Consider the following 16156-nt stretch of genomic DNA (forward strand, 5'->3'; position numbering starts at 1 on the left):
TGTTCCTGAAGCCTATCCCAGCTGTCATCTGGCGTGAGGCAGGGTGCACTCTGGACAGGACCCTAACACAGAGAGACAGACAACCATTCACACTCACACTCACACCTATGGCCAATTAAGAATCATTAATTAACCTAACAAGCATGTCTTTGGACGGTGGGAGGAAGCCGGAGTACCTGCAGAGAATCCACGCAGACACAGGGAGAACAGTCAAACTCCACACAGAAAGGCCCAGTTGGCAGCCAGAATTTGATGCATTTAATGATAGGAAAAGCCTCCACGATGTCACAATCAGGTTTTCGTAAGTAAAGTGTAGTGGCTCCAGTCATTTCTATTTTAGCTTGGCCCGATTCCACTTAACCAAAATCCAATCCAAAAATGGTGTGCGGGCATGCAGACTGTGGGCTTCCCTTGCGTGGAATCAGGAAACCAACATCTCCTGCTAAGAGACACAAAAATGCGTCTCTTAGCAGGAAATGGATCAGCCTGGATGTCTGGAGCGTGTTTTTTTTTTGTTACAAATGTTTTGGTTTTCTTCCTGCAGGTGGCCGCTCAGATATTTAGAGCCAAAACTAATGCTTTAAGCTTGTTAGGCACAACTACATCTACACACAGATTACATTCCCTTCATGAAAACAGCTGTCCTGTTTCTGCAGAACCTCCTTTCTAATGATTTCTGTGGCATACAGTTTCTAGTTTAGCTTCACCACAAATTGACTTGGACTGGAGGCTACTTGCATTTGCTGTCCACGCTGAGTGTCATCATCACGACTTGTTGCTGGCTCAGAGTCGGAAAAGGTTGAACGATGGCCTGAATTGCGGTCTGTAGTCCCGTAAATTGTTGTACACTGAGTCCAGTGCCCTCAGGATCAGGTTCAGTCCCTGGCTGATGATCATAGACATGGCATTAAAAAGAGAGTAAGTGCAGCACACACCCAAGAGCATCAGGAGACAGTTGGCGACCTGGTACACCTGGATGTCCTCGTGGTGCTTTCTCTGACTGCTTACAAAGTCCCCAAAGCCCACTGTGCTGAACGCTACAAAGCAAAAATAGAGGGACTCCAAGTAAGTCCATCCTTCCATCGCTGAATAGACGGAGGCAGCGCCACAAGCAACCAGGAGCACAGTGATGAAAAGGATGAGTGTGACTTGGTAAACAGATGGCTTCCACTCTTCATTTCTGTTGCCTTCATCGGCTCTGGCCTGAGGTTCGCTTTGGCTGAGTCTCCTTGTTTGGCCCCAGGATAGCATGAGGCTGAGTAAAATTATGACTCTCTCCAGGAACAGATTGAAGAACAGTATTGTAGCCGAACAGCCCATCAAACCGTAGAAAACGAGCAGGACCTTCCCGGTTGCGGTGGTTGGCGCCGTCACTCCAAATCCTGTGAGGAACAAATGTGTATTTTAGTGTGATCATACAGTGAAATTTATAACTATAATTTTAGCTTACGTTTTAATGAGAAGTGAGAGTGGAAAGTCGTTTAAACATTGATAACAGGTCATGAATAAATGAATGAATGGACGTCCAAGACAAATAAAACCCATGTGAACTCACTTTCCTGTGTTTTCTGCTCCATAATACTGTCAATAATGTTACCTTTGAGCCAGTCCGACATGGCTCATTTCCTGTTAAGTAAATGTCAGCAGCCACTTTAAGTGTGCATGGAAATAAACAATGAACCAGTCTGTGTTTTTAAACATGCATCACAGCTTCCTCCAACTTTCCCTGAATAATAAGTCAATCTTAGAATAGAAGAGAATAGAATAAATCTTAATTGTCCACCAAGGTGGAGATTTGGCTTCGGCTCACCAACACAGAAGACATATAGTACTAAAATACAAAAGCTGACAAATACAGGAACACACCTTTTTGTCATTAGTTCAGTTGGAGGCGGACATCTCTGCTCGGTAGCGGAGGTTCTCCTTCCCGCTATCCTTCCGCAGTTAATGACCGGATTAGATAGAAATAGTGCTCCCTAAGGAAATATAAATGTTTTGATGTTTTAGTCTCCCCCTGTGAAATTTTAGCAGCTGTTCTATTGCGTATGTAACGTATCAGGAACTTGTTAGTTGTAATTCATACAGCAAATATTCACTTCCCACTTCATTCAATTTCCAACATTAACAATGAGAATGTGTTTTCTGAAATGTGTCTTTTCCTTTCTTTAGTCACACATCCACTTCGCATCCTCTGTAATCTTCCTGTGCTTTCGCCCACTCCATCCCCTCTGTGACCTTTAACGTTCCAGGAGTTGGATCAAAAAAGAGAAATCCCAGATGTCTTTCATCACTCATTCTTTTGAGGGCAGCTTGAAGTCAAGGATTCACAATGTATTAATTTTAGTACTCTATATTTAGCAGGTCACACAGTGGTCTGTGTACTTTATTCTATAGTCAGAAATTAGTAGTAGAAATTAGTTTATCAAATACACCATCGTGCAGCCTAATTTTTAACTTAAAGATGGCAATTAATCATGATAGCCAGAGGATGTTTCCTGCTATAATCGGTGTTCTTATGACGTTTCCTCTTGCGCCACCATACGCTCTGGTTGTCAATGACACAACAGATGTAGCCTGAGCCGCAATCTAGCAGAGCAGCCGCCACAGCGTGCTCCGTTTGTGTCTATTAACAGGTATCATACCGCAGTATCAAGCAGAGCTCAGCGGAACAATACACAGTTATTGTAGTGATGCATATATTGTAAATACAGGAATAGAATACATTTACAAGCACATAGTGGGGAAGTAATAAAACGCAAGTCATTATGTGGCCTGTGTAGACAGCCGGAGTGATTAAAACTGATTCGTTGTCTTATAAATCATAAAATTGATACCACGAGATCTGCCTTAGTGCTTAATTGAAAAATAATGTTTTAGGACAATGCTTTGCTGTACACAGTCTAACTAAATAATTTAATGTTGTGATTACGTGCTGGACATGAGGAAGGAAAAGGCAGTAGACTGGTAATAGAACACAAAAGTGGGAGCTGCCATGAGTCATATGAAATGTTTGGTCCTGGGAAACAAGCCATTTCCAGCCCATTTGAAAAATGTAGTCTGTGTCCCAAGTGTGTCATTACATAATGAAAGATTTGCAGTCAGTAAATACAGAAGTTGTTGCGAAAAGGAAATTGATCCAGGTCCACGGCTGCCGGTCCCATCGGTTTCCCCAGTGACAGGGAGTTTCTTAAGATACCGAAGAAGATACAAAGGCTGTAGATTGATTCACAGGGATGAAGCTGGTTTAATTTTTATCTTGGAGACATGTTTGTTTTCCATAGACTGAGGCACTGACTCCCCTTAAATCAATATCACTTCACAGGTGGAATTATTGCGTCTTCATATCGTAGGTTAAATTGTGTGAAATTAAGTGGCATGGCAATTATTAGTCATCAAGGTGTTTTTTTATCCCTGCGATAGACTGGTGACCTGTCCAGGGTGTACCCCGCCTCTTGCCCGATGACAGCTGGGATAGAATCCAGTCCCCCCCCCCCCCCCACCCGCAAGACTTCACAGGACAAACAGTTACAGAAGATGAACGAATGAATGAATGACCATTATTCTGTGTGTCATGAACTGTTGGCAGCAGCAGTCAGATTGATGCAAGTTTAAGCCCCTGACACACCAACATCAAAGAAATGCTTGGAGAAACCAACTGTGACGTCACCTCACGTCGCCTGTGAGCAGAGCAGAAAGTTGCACTTAAACATCACCGCAAATACTAAGGCCAATGTTCAACTAACATGTTCTTCACCTGCACAAGTCTTCATTCTAGCAGGTGGCAGTAGTTGGTACAGGTCTGACCTCTCTAAATCATTTTGATTCATGCATTTGAATGGAGGTCAAAAAACAAGGAGAGCAGTCCGTGTGTGCCCTTTGAACTTGAACTTTTACTCCATTTATCTTCCCGTAAACTAGTTTGCTAAACTAACCAGCCACTTAGAGTGATCTCTCTCTCCCTGACTTGTTCCGCCCCTGATTCTACATGTTGAATTAGCTGAAAAGAAAAGCTGCTGACAGCCACTAGTTGGACTGGGCTTCAAGAGCGTGGGACACATCGCCGAAACTAGGACCACAGATGCTCACTGCTGGCCTGACAATGGCAAACGGTCAAACATCAGCCCGGTGTGTCACAGCCCTTATGTTAGCTTTTTAAATTCTTCACATTTTAAACCTTAGCAAATGTTTTAATGCTGTCTATTTGTATTTTCTCAAATTACTTCCAGATTGATAACACAGCACTTCCAGTTTAGCATTCATCCTCACTTACCGATGGTAGAAACTACAGTTCCTGCAAAATAGAAAGCTCCTGGGATGTCCCACAGGGCTCTTCCGCGTTCTGTCCGAATTCCTGCGGTCCTGGCCTCTTCATAGTGACGCAATAGAGATTTAAGGTCTTCACGGCTAATATTATATTCATGACTAAATTTCCTGAGCCTCCTTTCCCAGAGCTGGTGGGCTTTCAGCTCTGCTGGTCTCTCCAAGGATGAAAATATGGCAGCACCAGCCAGCATGTAAAGAGCAATGAGTACACCGAGCAGGTAGAAAAGAGATGTTTCCCTGCTGGGGATTAGGGACGGGCAGCGGCATGAGAAAAGTTTCTTCACTGTCATTTTTAAAGGCTCGACACAGATCTTCTTCTTTGCACGCTGTAAGGCAGTCTCATTTACTAAGCAGCATCAACAAGAGAAATGATATTTGCTCAGCTGTTCAGCGTAAAGTTAGTCCACTTAGCTCTTTGTCATGATCCATCGTGCTATTCCATCTTATTCAATACAAGTCTTGACAACAGCTTCCCCCACCAGAGTGTGTTGGAAACCTTTGCTTCTGAGTCTGCTTGTGGCTTTTACTCCGGCTTTAATGATCTGTGTATGGTTACTGCTTATCACCCGCTCAATAATCCATCTTTACTCTCTCTTTATGAGCCACATGCACTTCTGTTCTTGTGTAGTCTTCTTGGTCAACATATGCACTGTGACATTAAACACATTATATGTGTGTTTGCTGCCTCCGTGCTTCCATTTTCTTTTTCTTTTTTTCTTTGCCTTAACCTTAGACCTTCTTATAAAAGCTTGTGTGGGCTCATGTGTTGTTGTGTCTTTTACCATGTTTTCGTCAGGTGTCTCTGGAAGATATTTAGAGGAATTTCTCTAGGGAAATATTAGGTCCACACAGTTTACCAACTACCTCAACCTCAGTGATATGTGAAGTATTTTGGTGTGCGTTTAAATATTGCCAATATCCTGTTAGGCTTACAGCTGCGGTATGCCTGGTATTTTCAGCTCTTGAGGCAAACCCTTTAAAGAACGCGTGACTAACGAGAATGGGAGGACAATGTAACGGGCCACAGTGACACTGCCAACACTAACAATCAACAAGACTCGGCAAATGCTGTTTTGGATTTATTATATTCCATATTTCTTGAGAATACATCAATTGTACCTTTAAATAACCCCACCCTCAGTGGTATGTTAAGTATTTTGGTGTGCCCCTAAATGTTGCCAATATGCTGTTAGGCTTACAGCTGCAGTATGCCTGGTATTTTCAGCTCGAGGCAAACCCTTTTATGAACATGTGACTAACGAGAGTGGGAGGACAATGTAACGGGCCAAAGTGATACTGCCAACACTAACAATCAACAAGACTTGGCAAACTGTCACACAGTTCCACACTTGTGGCATGAAATGAGTACTGACAGGGCACTTATAAGAATTTTCTTTAACATCACATCATGGATGTATATGCATAGCTCATTCAGGAAACACATGGCACCAGGATGCAATTTCAGAAGAAGGCAAGCTGGCAGAGGTGGTGTGATGCTTTGGGCAATGTTCAACAAAGAAATTATGCCCCAACTTTGCATACCATCTAGCTAAGTAATGTCTGTTTACTGTACTCCCTTTCACGGAGGCGCCATTCCTTGATGGCAGTGGGGTCCGTCCACAGGAAAAGGAGCCCTGGCCCAAGACCAAAATTAAAGGGTTTGAGGGTCACGTCACTGAGTTCCAGTTAAGTAGCTTTGGGATGTGCCAGACAAACAAGTTTACGATTTGGAGGACTTAACAGTTATGCTAACACCTTCAGAAGTCTAAAGTCTAGATGTCTGGAGTCTAGAAGTCTGGAGTCCATGCTCCAATGGGTCAGGGCGGATTTGGTGGAAAAAGTGAAAAAACCTACATATTATTGAGCATTTAATCATAATGTTATGGCTGATTGGTGTTGATCTTTTGAGTTCTGTTGTGACATGTTTTTAACCACAGGATGCTTATTATGAACACATCGTCAGTTAACCTAACGAGCATTGTCTTTGGACAGTGGGAGGAAGCCGGAGTACCTGGAGAGGACCAGGAAAGGCCAGAAAGGCCCCAGGGGGCCTGGATTTGAACTCGGACATAGATAATAATATGTAGCAAAAAGTAAAACATGCAAAGTGGTATAAAACAGTAAATGATGACAATAAATAAAAAATTAAACAGCAACAAACTGAAGTCTAACCTGTTTATCTAAACAGTAAAATGAAAGGGCATGTTTAAACACTAATGTGTGGTGTTTCTGTTCATTTCTAACACTGATTAAAGACACAATGGCACTTCTGTAAAATGACACTGAAACAGCTAAACCCGCACATAAAATTCTTAATGCACAAATGTATTTATTAAGTTTAAATAACTGAGGTTCAGGAACAGGGCCACCCTCAAACACCCAATTACCCTCACCTGCCTATATAGGCGCACCTAACCTCTCCTCGCCCGTTTGACTCAGTTCTCAAACCCCTCCACCCCAACCCTCTCTGTTCTTCTTCTATACAATCTCTTTGCAGGAACCGGGGGGGGGGGTCAAGGAGTCGACGCCTCCAGAGATATGCCCCCACCCTGAATCTCTCTTCCCGGGTCCCTACATCCAGACTTCCAAGCATCGCCATCGGTCACTATTCCATTCTCTTTCCCTTCCCCTCGACCCCTCGATCCCTTTTCTACGACCCCTCCATCCCTTTCCCCCTCGACCCCTCTCATCCCATCCCCTCGACCCCTCCGTTTGATCTCCTAACCTGGTCAAATAATATCAAGAGGCGTGGTCTTATTAGTGAACTTCCTTGTGCCCCGTACTTTTCAGGAGGTGCAAAGGACAAGTGATACAAAAACTGTAATCTCCTATTGTGCTTCTCCCTTTCATAACCGGTTACGCCATCCTTCCTACCAGACATCCAGCTGCCTTTGTATGCGTGTTCCAGTAACACATTTTTTGTTGTGCAAAATTAGTTGCAGATTCAAAGCGGAGCCATTGGGTGATAATTAAGCTGTGGCGCCTCTCGACAGAGGGAAAACAGTTCCTTGTGAAAGAGTGTAATGCACACTTAAGCTTACATGAAGGAAGATAATTGTTTCCCCTGTTTCACCCATCCGCAGCTTGAGGTCACGTACGGATGTCACCCATCCGCAGCTTGAGGTCATGTACGGATGGCCAGACATTCTCCCTCAGGATGTTTTTGGTAGACAGCAGAATTCATGGTTCCTTTTACCACCGCAAGTCTTCCAGGTCCTGAAGCAGCAAAACAGCATCATCACACTACCATCACACTACCACCACCATATTTTACTGTTGGTATCTGTAGCGCTCCCCTCAGTAGTCATATTGTTGAGGGCTTTTGGGTTCTTTTAACTAATGTTTTAAGCCTGATTAACTCAGTTTTAAATATAATCTTGGATTTCTTACATTACATACATGAAATATTTTTAACCAACCTATTTAATCACCTTTCTTAAGTTATAGTTTTGAAGAGGATTTTTAACCAAAATGTCTGTATATGTCTCTCTTTAAACAAACTACTTCCCCATTTTCCAGGTAAGTAATAAAATAACAACACAGAATTTTAGAAAAATAGTTCTCAATTATTTACTTAATGAATTGATTATTTTGTAACAAAAAAGGAACACAGTACCGTTCATGTCTGGCTCGCATATCCAGGCGGGCGCCATCTTGGGGAAACTGAACTGTCTGTTGCCGGAAGAAAGCACTGAGAGCATAGAGAGGCACTGAACGAAGAGAGTTCAGTTTCCCCAAGATGGCGCCCGCCTGGATATGCGAGCCAGACGCCAACGGTACTGTGTTCCTTTTTTAATAAACTGCCTGTATACTTGCAAAGTTCTCAATGCTTCGGTTTACATGTAGAGACCCTAGTTATGCTACCGTGTAAGTGTGGTGATATTGTGAGCCTTGTTAGTGGTATAGAAGCGATTTCTTTTATGTGTAAGTGTGCCCCGAAGGCTAGCGTTATACCCTAATTAGCGGTTTGCAAGAAAACTGGTCACATTTGACTAACAAAACAAATGCATGAAAACAAATACCAGAGAACGGTCGAACTCGGTGCACATGTGTTATTAACCCCAGGTTCTAGGGGTAGTACATGAGCACTGCAACCACCTTTGGCCCCTATTTCAGTCTCCAAAACTAATGCAATGCATTTCTAGATTTTCATCATGAGGATATGCAAATAATATTGCATTCAAAATGTACATTATTGCACAACGCTATATAACCCAAGATATATATTCACAAACAATCACATACCATGGTATTAAGCAATTACTTTATGTTTTATTAGGAACAAGTGTGAGTGACAAGAACACTGTGTTCCCTCCCTCTCCTCTCATGCTCTCCCCTTCTTCTGCTTTTACGTTCTCTCTCTCATCCCTCCTGTTCTCTCCCTCATCGTCTCCATGCTCTCCTTTGTCCTGACTCCCGGACTTCCCTTTCTCATCCTATAAAGAACTCAATGTTAATATTCCTGAACATGGAAGTGTTGAAATATTTTATGTAAACTTAGAACAAACCCCTACAGCCTTGATTTTGATAAGGAAACATTCATTTCTTTTGTTGTTCTTTTATCTGCTTTTTATTAATTATTTCACATATATTTTTTTGTTTTTGGCAGCCATTTTAGATTTAGTCTTAGTCTCGAAAATGCTTATTAGTTTTAGTCACATTTTTGTCATTTCTATATGTGATGGTTTTAGTCTTGTTTTAGTCAACGAAAACTCAAAAAGGTTTTAGTCTAGTTTTAGTCAATTTTAGTTAAAAGAAAAAAAGAAAGTATTTTCACCAATAATTACAATAATAAAGGAATGGTTTTAGACAGACAAGTTTTCCACCCAACAGCAAATACTTTCTGATGTACTATAAGGATTATGCATTACACACAGATAAAATGGTAACAGTGGAATCGATGTTCATTACTCCAAAAAAGGACAAAAACATTCTTAGTTAGCAGCGCAACCAAGCTAGTTTTAGCCTGAAGTTAGCGCATTTTGCACCAGGAGTTATGTGTAACAATGACCAAGTCAAAGTGATCTACCCCTATGTATATGTGTGTGTGTGTGTGTATATATATATATATATATATATATATATATATTTTATAACCTTTATTTAACCAGATAAAAAACCCATTGAGATCAAGACCTCTTTCACAAGGGTGACCTGGCCAAGAAAGGCAGCAGCACACGTCATGGTAATCAGGACAGACAAACAACAATAACAAACAACCAGTAAAAGATGAAACATGAAAATATAAAAAATTTAAGATGCGAGAAATAAAGTGCAGAGGTTGTAGGTACAGTAAAAGTTAAGAACATAGGCACTGTTCGAACGATTTCCATTGAAGTTTTTTTAAAATAGAGCGGAAAGCTTCCAGTGAAACAAGTTCTGACATTTTCAGTTCAGATTGGAGGGCATTCCAAGCAGAGGGGGCAGAGAAGCTGAATGCTTTTTTACCCATTTCAGTTCGAACACGAGGAACAGTAAGATGCAGAATGTCATTCGATCTCAGGGCATAACGGCTTTTAGTTCTCTGAAGAAAAGTGCATAAATACATGGGAACCAAGCCAAGAAGAGCCTTATAAACTAAAGTCAACCAGTGTGTATAGCGTCTTATGTCCAGGGAAGGCATGCCAGCTTTTGCATACAGTTCACAGTGGTGGGTGAGGCGGCTACAACCAGTGATAAACCTCAGAGCACAGTGATAGACAGGAGTCAAGGACTGAAGGCAGCTGGTTGAAGCTGACATATACACAAGATCTCCATAATCAAGCACAGGCAAGAAAGTAGCTGACATCAGAAACTTCCGAGCTCTAAGGGAAAAACATGATTTGTTTCTGTAATAGAAACCAAGCTTCACCCGTAATTTGGAGATCAAATTTTTAACATGCAACTTGAATGAAAGCTCCTCATCAATAATGAGTCCCAGGTACTTATAGCTGGTAACCAGCTCTAGAGTTTCACCCCGGACAGTTCTGATTTTGGGGGTATTCTCCAAGGGAACAGATGACATTGAGAAAATCATTAGTTTGGATTTATCAGCATTTAAAACCAGCTTCAATTTCTCCAAACAAATCTGCACTTCATCAAAGGCGGACTGCAAAAATTCAAATGCCTGAGCAATCGAGTGTGAGCAGCAGTAAATTACAGTGTCATCTGCATAAAGATGGTATGAGGCATTTGACATGTTTGCACAGAGATCATTTATGTAAATTGTGAACAGAATGGGTCCTAAGACTGAGCCTTGAGGTACACCTTTTGTGACCTCAAGAAAGGTGGAGCTAACTCCAGCCATCCGAACACATTGTGTTCTATTTGCCAAATAATCAGCAAACCAAGAGGCAGCTTGTTTGGAGATGCCATTCTTGAAGAGAGTTTCCAACAGAATATTGTGATCCACAGTATCAAATGCCTTAGACAGGTCAATGAACAGAGCCACACAAAACTTTTTTGAGTCCAATGCCTCAAACACATCGTTAAGGACTTTTAGAGCAGCAGTAGCAGTGCTGTGCTTCTTCCTAAACCCTGACTGAAGGGGATTTAGAATGTTCCTCAGTTCCAAGAAGTCCTTCAGTTGATCACAGATCAATTTTTCAAATACTTTGGCTAAAATACATAATTTTGAAATAGGCCTGTAATTGTTAACAAGTGAGGGTTCACCACCTTTTAGCAGTGGGAGGACAAAAGCAGATTTCCAAACTTTAGGAAGTTTGTTTGTACTGAGACTTAGATTAAAAATACTCGTTAGAGGCTCAGCAATTAAGTCAGCAGCCAGCTTTAGAAAAAATGGATCCAAACTATCTGGACCAGCTGATTTTTTGGAGTCCAAATTTTTTAGCGCACTATGGACCTCAGAAATAGACACAGGTTCAAAATGAAAAGAACAATCAACAGGGAGACAGCTTTCAACAGAAGGTTCATCAGTTAAAATGGTGCTTTTAGAATCACTGTTAAAAAAATCAAACAAGTGCCCTGCTGAGATAAAATGTTCATTAAAATAATTTAACATGGCACATTTATCGGTCAGGTTTCCAGTGTCTTTGACCAAAAAGTTCGGCAGTTCATTAGAGGGCATAGCACCAGAAACAGATCTCACAACGTTCCAAAATTTCCTGGGATCATTTAAATTTTTGGTGGTTTCAGATAAATAAAATTCTGATTTAGCCCTCTTAATTAAGGAGGTACATTTGTTGCGGAGTTGACGAAAATTGAGCCAATCAGCCTCCAGTTTTGTTTTTCGTGCTCTGGCCCATGCAAGATCTCTTTCTTTGAGGAGGTTTCCAATTTCAGTGGAAAACCATTGATTGTTTCGCCCCTTTATCCTAAACTTACGTAAGGGAGCATGTTTATTGATTAACTTTAAAAATTCAGAATGAAAGAAATTCCAGGCCAGCTCAACATCATCAAGGAGGGAGATTCGTTCCCACTCAAAGTTGGACAAATCATGCAGAAAAGCCTGCTCATGAAAAAGTTTAAAATCTCTTTTAAGTAAAATTCGTGGTTTAGTTTTGGGAAGTTTGGCATTCCTGACCACTGCAATGGCACAATGGTCACTCAGATCATTTCCAAAAACACCAGCATCAGTATACCTGTGGGGGGTATTTGTTATTATAAGATCAAGGAGCGATGATCTTATGGGGTATTTAATGTTAGGCCGGGTTGGGCTGTCTATTAATTGGCTTAGATTTAATGAATCACACATCGATTTCAGGCCATCTGAGGCTGATGACAACCAATCAAGATTTAAATCCCCCACTAAGACAAACTCGCCAGAGTTTAACCCTGAGACATAGTTGTTTAAAGAATTTAGAGCCTCACTGCAGGCTGAGGGAGGCCTATAACAGCCCATGATTGTAAGGGACTGTCTCTGTTGAAATTCAAGTTTCAATGCCAAAAATTCAAACTGTTTGCTAATGGATACAGAGGAAAGGAGAGTAGTATGAAACTTATTTTTTATATAAATGGCTACACCTCCACCTTTCCTAGTCATATTAATTGTTGCTACAATGTTAAAAGCTCTATCCATCTTTGTTTTTATTTTTATCAAGAAAAACTGGTGCACTGCACCTTTACAAAAATAGCGCCGTCTCTTTAAGAAAGACTGTAGTCTTGAGTTGTTGTTGAAGTTGTGCGTGGCTGTGTGCCGCTGAACTGAGGGCATGTTGCAAATATAAAGTAAAAATAAATAAAGATGAACGTTTGTCTTGCTGTTTGTTTTGGAGTTGCAACAGATTAATGTTTTAGACTAACATCTAGAAAAAAAATTCAGTGGCACGCGATCTACCCGCACTACCTTCGCGATCTACCGGTCGATCGACGAAATGAGCACCCCTGCCATAGATCATCTCGTCGTTTCTGACCACCAAGGCCCTCGCCGCTGCCACTAAGGCCCATCTGTGACTGTGACGGCAGGTGTGTTGTGCATGTGCACAGATGCTGGCGTGATGCTATGTGGTGGGCGTGACCAAACAAGGATAGGACGCAGCACTGCTGATACTTTTAAGCTTTTGTCAGACAATAGGCAGAAATGTCATGCATTTGGAATGTCTGACAGACCACCCACTAGCATTTTTGTCAATGCCCGTCTCGTCAACGACAGCTTACACACGTCTAGTCATGTTTTAGTCATCAAAGAGCCATGTTTAGCTCGTCACTGTCTCGTTATCGTCCTGAAAAAAGGGGGCGTCAACGAAATAATTACGTCATCGTTGACGAAAACATCACTGGGATGAAATCACCTTGTTGAAAAAGTGGGGGTGTGTTGCAACACCCCCATCCCCCACGGGTGTGACGCCCATAGTCACGGGTGCAGGCTCGGCATCAGATCAGCATTTCACCACAGACTCCGTCGGTTGTCTTTTCTCCTCCCGCTTTGCCAAAAGAACTCACAAGTGAAGTCCTGGTTACTCCAAGCTCTGTCCTGGCTACTCCAAACACTGTCTTTCTGGTCGAAAACAGCAGATAATCCCTGAAACAGTTCATCCGAGGGAGTCAAACTTTTATCCAGAAAATGTCTGTCCACTAGCAATGAACTGACTCGAGCTTGTACTCCAAGGTGGCTAAGCGTTAGCATTAGCGGTAGCACACAACGTAAACAGTCCGAAACTCCGTGTAGAAATTCCTCCCGTTTCTCAATATGCAGCTTGTCACTCTCACTGACTGTCGTGCAAACAATCCTAAACTACAAGTTACACACTTAGTTGTGCACTTCTACTAAACAAAATAATACAGAAAATCTCCGTATCACTCTCACTCTCTAGCTTAGTTCTGGCCGCTCTTCTTAGACTGTGTCTCACTTTTTTTTTCTTGTCCATACTGAAACACCTGAGAGCTGACGATCCTGCTGATGGGTATTAACCCCATAAAGGCTGGTCTAGACAGTTTCCAGAATTACATTCACCTTGAAATTAAACAATAAACATTTAATACTTTTTAAACTGTCTTTTACATTCTATGATAACTTTAAAAATGAATTTCAACCTTTTTTAATAGCACATTTTCAATGCTTTGAATAATTGATTCTATGAGCATAACTGATTATCTCATGTTTTTTAACTGGGTTACATATCTGTGGGGTGAAAAAAGGAATCGCCACTCTTGCAGTGAAGATCTCGAAGTCAGCGTTTCTTTATTCAAGCAGTGCACTGAATCTCACACAACACAAGGTTATGGGAGAGGAGCTCCCAGATCAGAAACATGTTATCGATTCTTCGGAAGGAAGTCCAGAATATTTCCCCAAAAGTCTTCATCAAGATGTTTTCTGGCAAACCGGAGAAGAGCCTTTATGTACTTTTTGCTCGGCAGTGGCCTTCCGTCTTGGAACTCTGCTTGTGACCTTTTGGACTTGGATGGCCACTCCTGAGAAAGTTTACACCAGTGTTCCATGTTTTCACCATTTGTGGATAATTACTCTGTGGTTCACTGGAGTAACAAAGCTTTAGAAATGGCCTTAAGGCCTTTTCCTGACTGATAGATCTCAATTACTTAATTTCTTTGGAGCATGATGTCTAGCTTTTGAGGATCTTTGTCTATTTTACTTTGTCAGGCAGGTCCTATTTAATTTCTTGAGAACTGGTGTGGTAGTAATCAGGCCTGGATGTGGCTAGAGAAAGTTAAATTATGTTTTAACAGAGGGGGGAAAGACTTTTTCACACAGGACCATGTAGGTTTGGATTTTCTTTCCCTTAATAATAAAAAGCTTCATTTAAAAAATGCATTTTGTGTTTACTTGTGATATCTTTGTCTTTGATTTAAAGGTGCAGTAGGCAGGATTGCGAAGATCCAGGACTTAGCCAAAAAATTTGAACATCGACAACTTCTCAGTCCCTCCCCCCTTTCCGCTAAAGCCCAAAACGGTCTCCCAAGCCCCTCCCCCCACAAGGGAGAGCTGTGCACGATAGAGCGCGTGCGCGATAGGGCCCTGGAATACTGTGCACGAGGAGAGAACCGAGAGAGAGCGAGTAAACAAACTAGCATGGAACACACCGACTTAACAACAACAAAATAGTTTTTATAATACCCTTCGTTATTCGCCAAATAATTTGACCTAAAGTACAACGATACAGTCGTTATACTTTCCCAGCCGGCACACGACCGACCTTCAACGTTGAAATATAGGTGAAATAACGTCAGTTGTTGTGTCAATGTTGAAACAGTTCTTTTTTATTTATTTATTTATTTATTTATTTGTGATCGTAGTAGACAGTAACGTTACAGTAGCCCACACAGCAGCACAGACTCTTCAGTCTTCGCGGGGTTTAACCAGACGTTCCACGAGTTCCACCAATCAGATGCATCACTGTGGGATTGTGGGATTTTTCAGGATTGTGGGTAATGGAGTACTTATCCAAGACATCGCGAATAAAAGGCATTTATCTCAAAACAAGGTTAGTGCCCCATGAACTTTTGGTGTCTACATGAGCATATACAATCGCTTAGTACAGCCGTAGCTGGTTTTAAGTCAACCATGTGCAGTTAAGTTTTTATGGCTTATATCCGAACTGTCAATGGAGAAATTGCATTGGATTCTACTTCCGGCATCGGCTGTGGGCGGGACTGTGATGCTCTATTGCGCACAGCAGCGGGAAAACTAGTTCTAGGCAACTACTGGACACTGCGCTGCAGCACGGCCGGCTGAAGTAAGTAATTGATTTCATTAATGGTTTGATTTTGAGTTCATTTTCTTTTATTTTAAACAAAAAGTATTAACATAAACGTTACTAGCTATTAACAATAACGTTATTTATTCTAGCTAGTGAGGCGCTAATTTACTAGCTAGCTAACGTAAGCTAAAGTTAGTCAGTCAGCTGCCGCCTTCTAGAGAGTTGAACAAATAATGCTAACGTTAACATTAGCTACTGAAATTTAAACCAGTCTGCGTTTCTCTATAAAGTCTCATTAGCTAGCTAACGGTAACGTTTCTCTATAACGTCTCATTAGCTAGCTAACGGTAACTAGCTATGAACTTGCTAATTAGGCGCCGCTTACTTAACACAGTGTGACTGATGGCCGTTATTTGGAAGTTATTTGAATGCTTTAATTTGACCGAAAATGTATTAACGTCAACATGACTCTGGGTCTGTCTCAAATCGCGTACTTCTGCACTTACAATACCTAATTTGAGTACGTGAGGGCGTTCACGCTGAAAATTCCAACGAGACTCATAACGGTCAAAAAGCTGAGTGTGGAACGCTGCACCAGAGCCCGTCTACGGAGAGCCTTCCCACTCTCTATTAAGTCCCATTGTAACGAATTTTGGTTGCAGTTCCACCAGATTTCCACTGGGGGCGATCGCCATGAGTGCAACATGAATGGGACTCTATGGAGCTAAACGGCTAAATGT

The 16156-nt window shown here is 41.7% G+C and overlaps 1 protein-coding gene across 1 annotated transcript; it reads right to left on the reverse strand.

Moving 5' to 3' along the window:
* Positions 1 to 270: 270 nt before the first annotated feature.
* LOC311498112 (potassium channel subfamily K member 13) lies at positions 271 to 4652 on the reverse strand. The gene is made up of 2 exons (XM_084558555.1): positions 4271 to 4652; positions 271 to 1382 (listed from the first exon to the last, which is right to left on the reverse strand). Exons 1-2 carry the CDS (start codon positions 4611 to 4613, stop codon positions 784 to 786), a joined length of 942 nt encoding a protein of 313 aa, XP_084414681.1. The 5' UTR covers positions 4614 to 4652; the 3' UTR covers positions 271 to 783.
* Between the last annotated feature and the right edge of the window lie 11504 nt (positions 4653 to 16156).

The sequence above is a fragment of the Chelon labrosus genome, assembly GCF_963514085.1.
Source record: "Chelon labrosus genome assembly, chromosome: 13".
NCBI lineage: Eukaryota > Metazoa > Chordata > Actinopteri > Mugiliformes > Mugilidae > Chelon > Chelon labrosus.

Excerpts from the sequence above, each read along its gene's own strand:
- LOC311498112 (XM_084558555.1), bottom strand. The coding sequence starts at position 4,613 with ATGACAGTGAAGAAACTTTTCTCATGCCGCTGCCCGTCCCTAATCCCC. Across the intron at positions 1,383-4,270 it reads AACTGTAGTTTCTACCATCG|GATTTGGAGTGACGGCGCCA; the intron begins GTAAGTGAGGAT and ends TGTTCCTCACAG.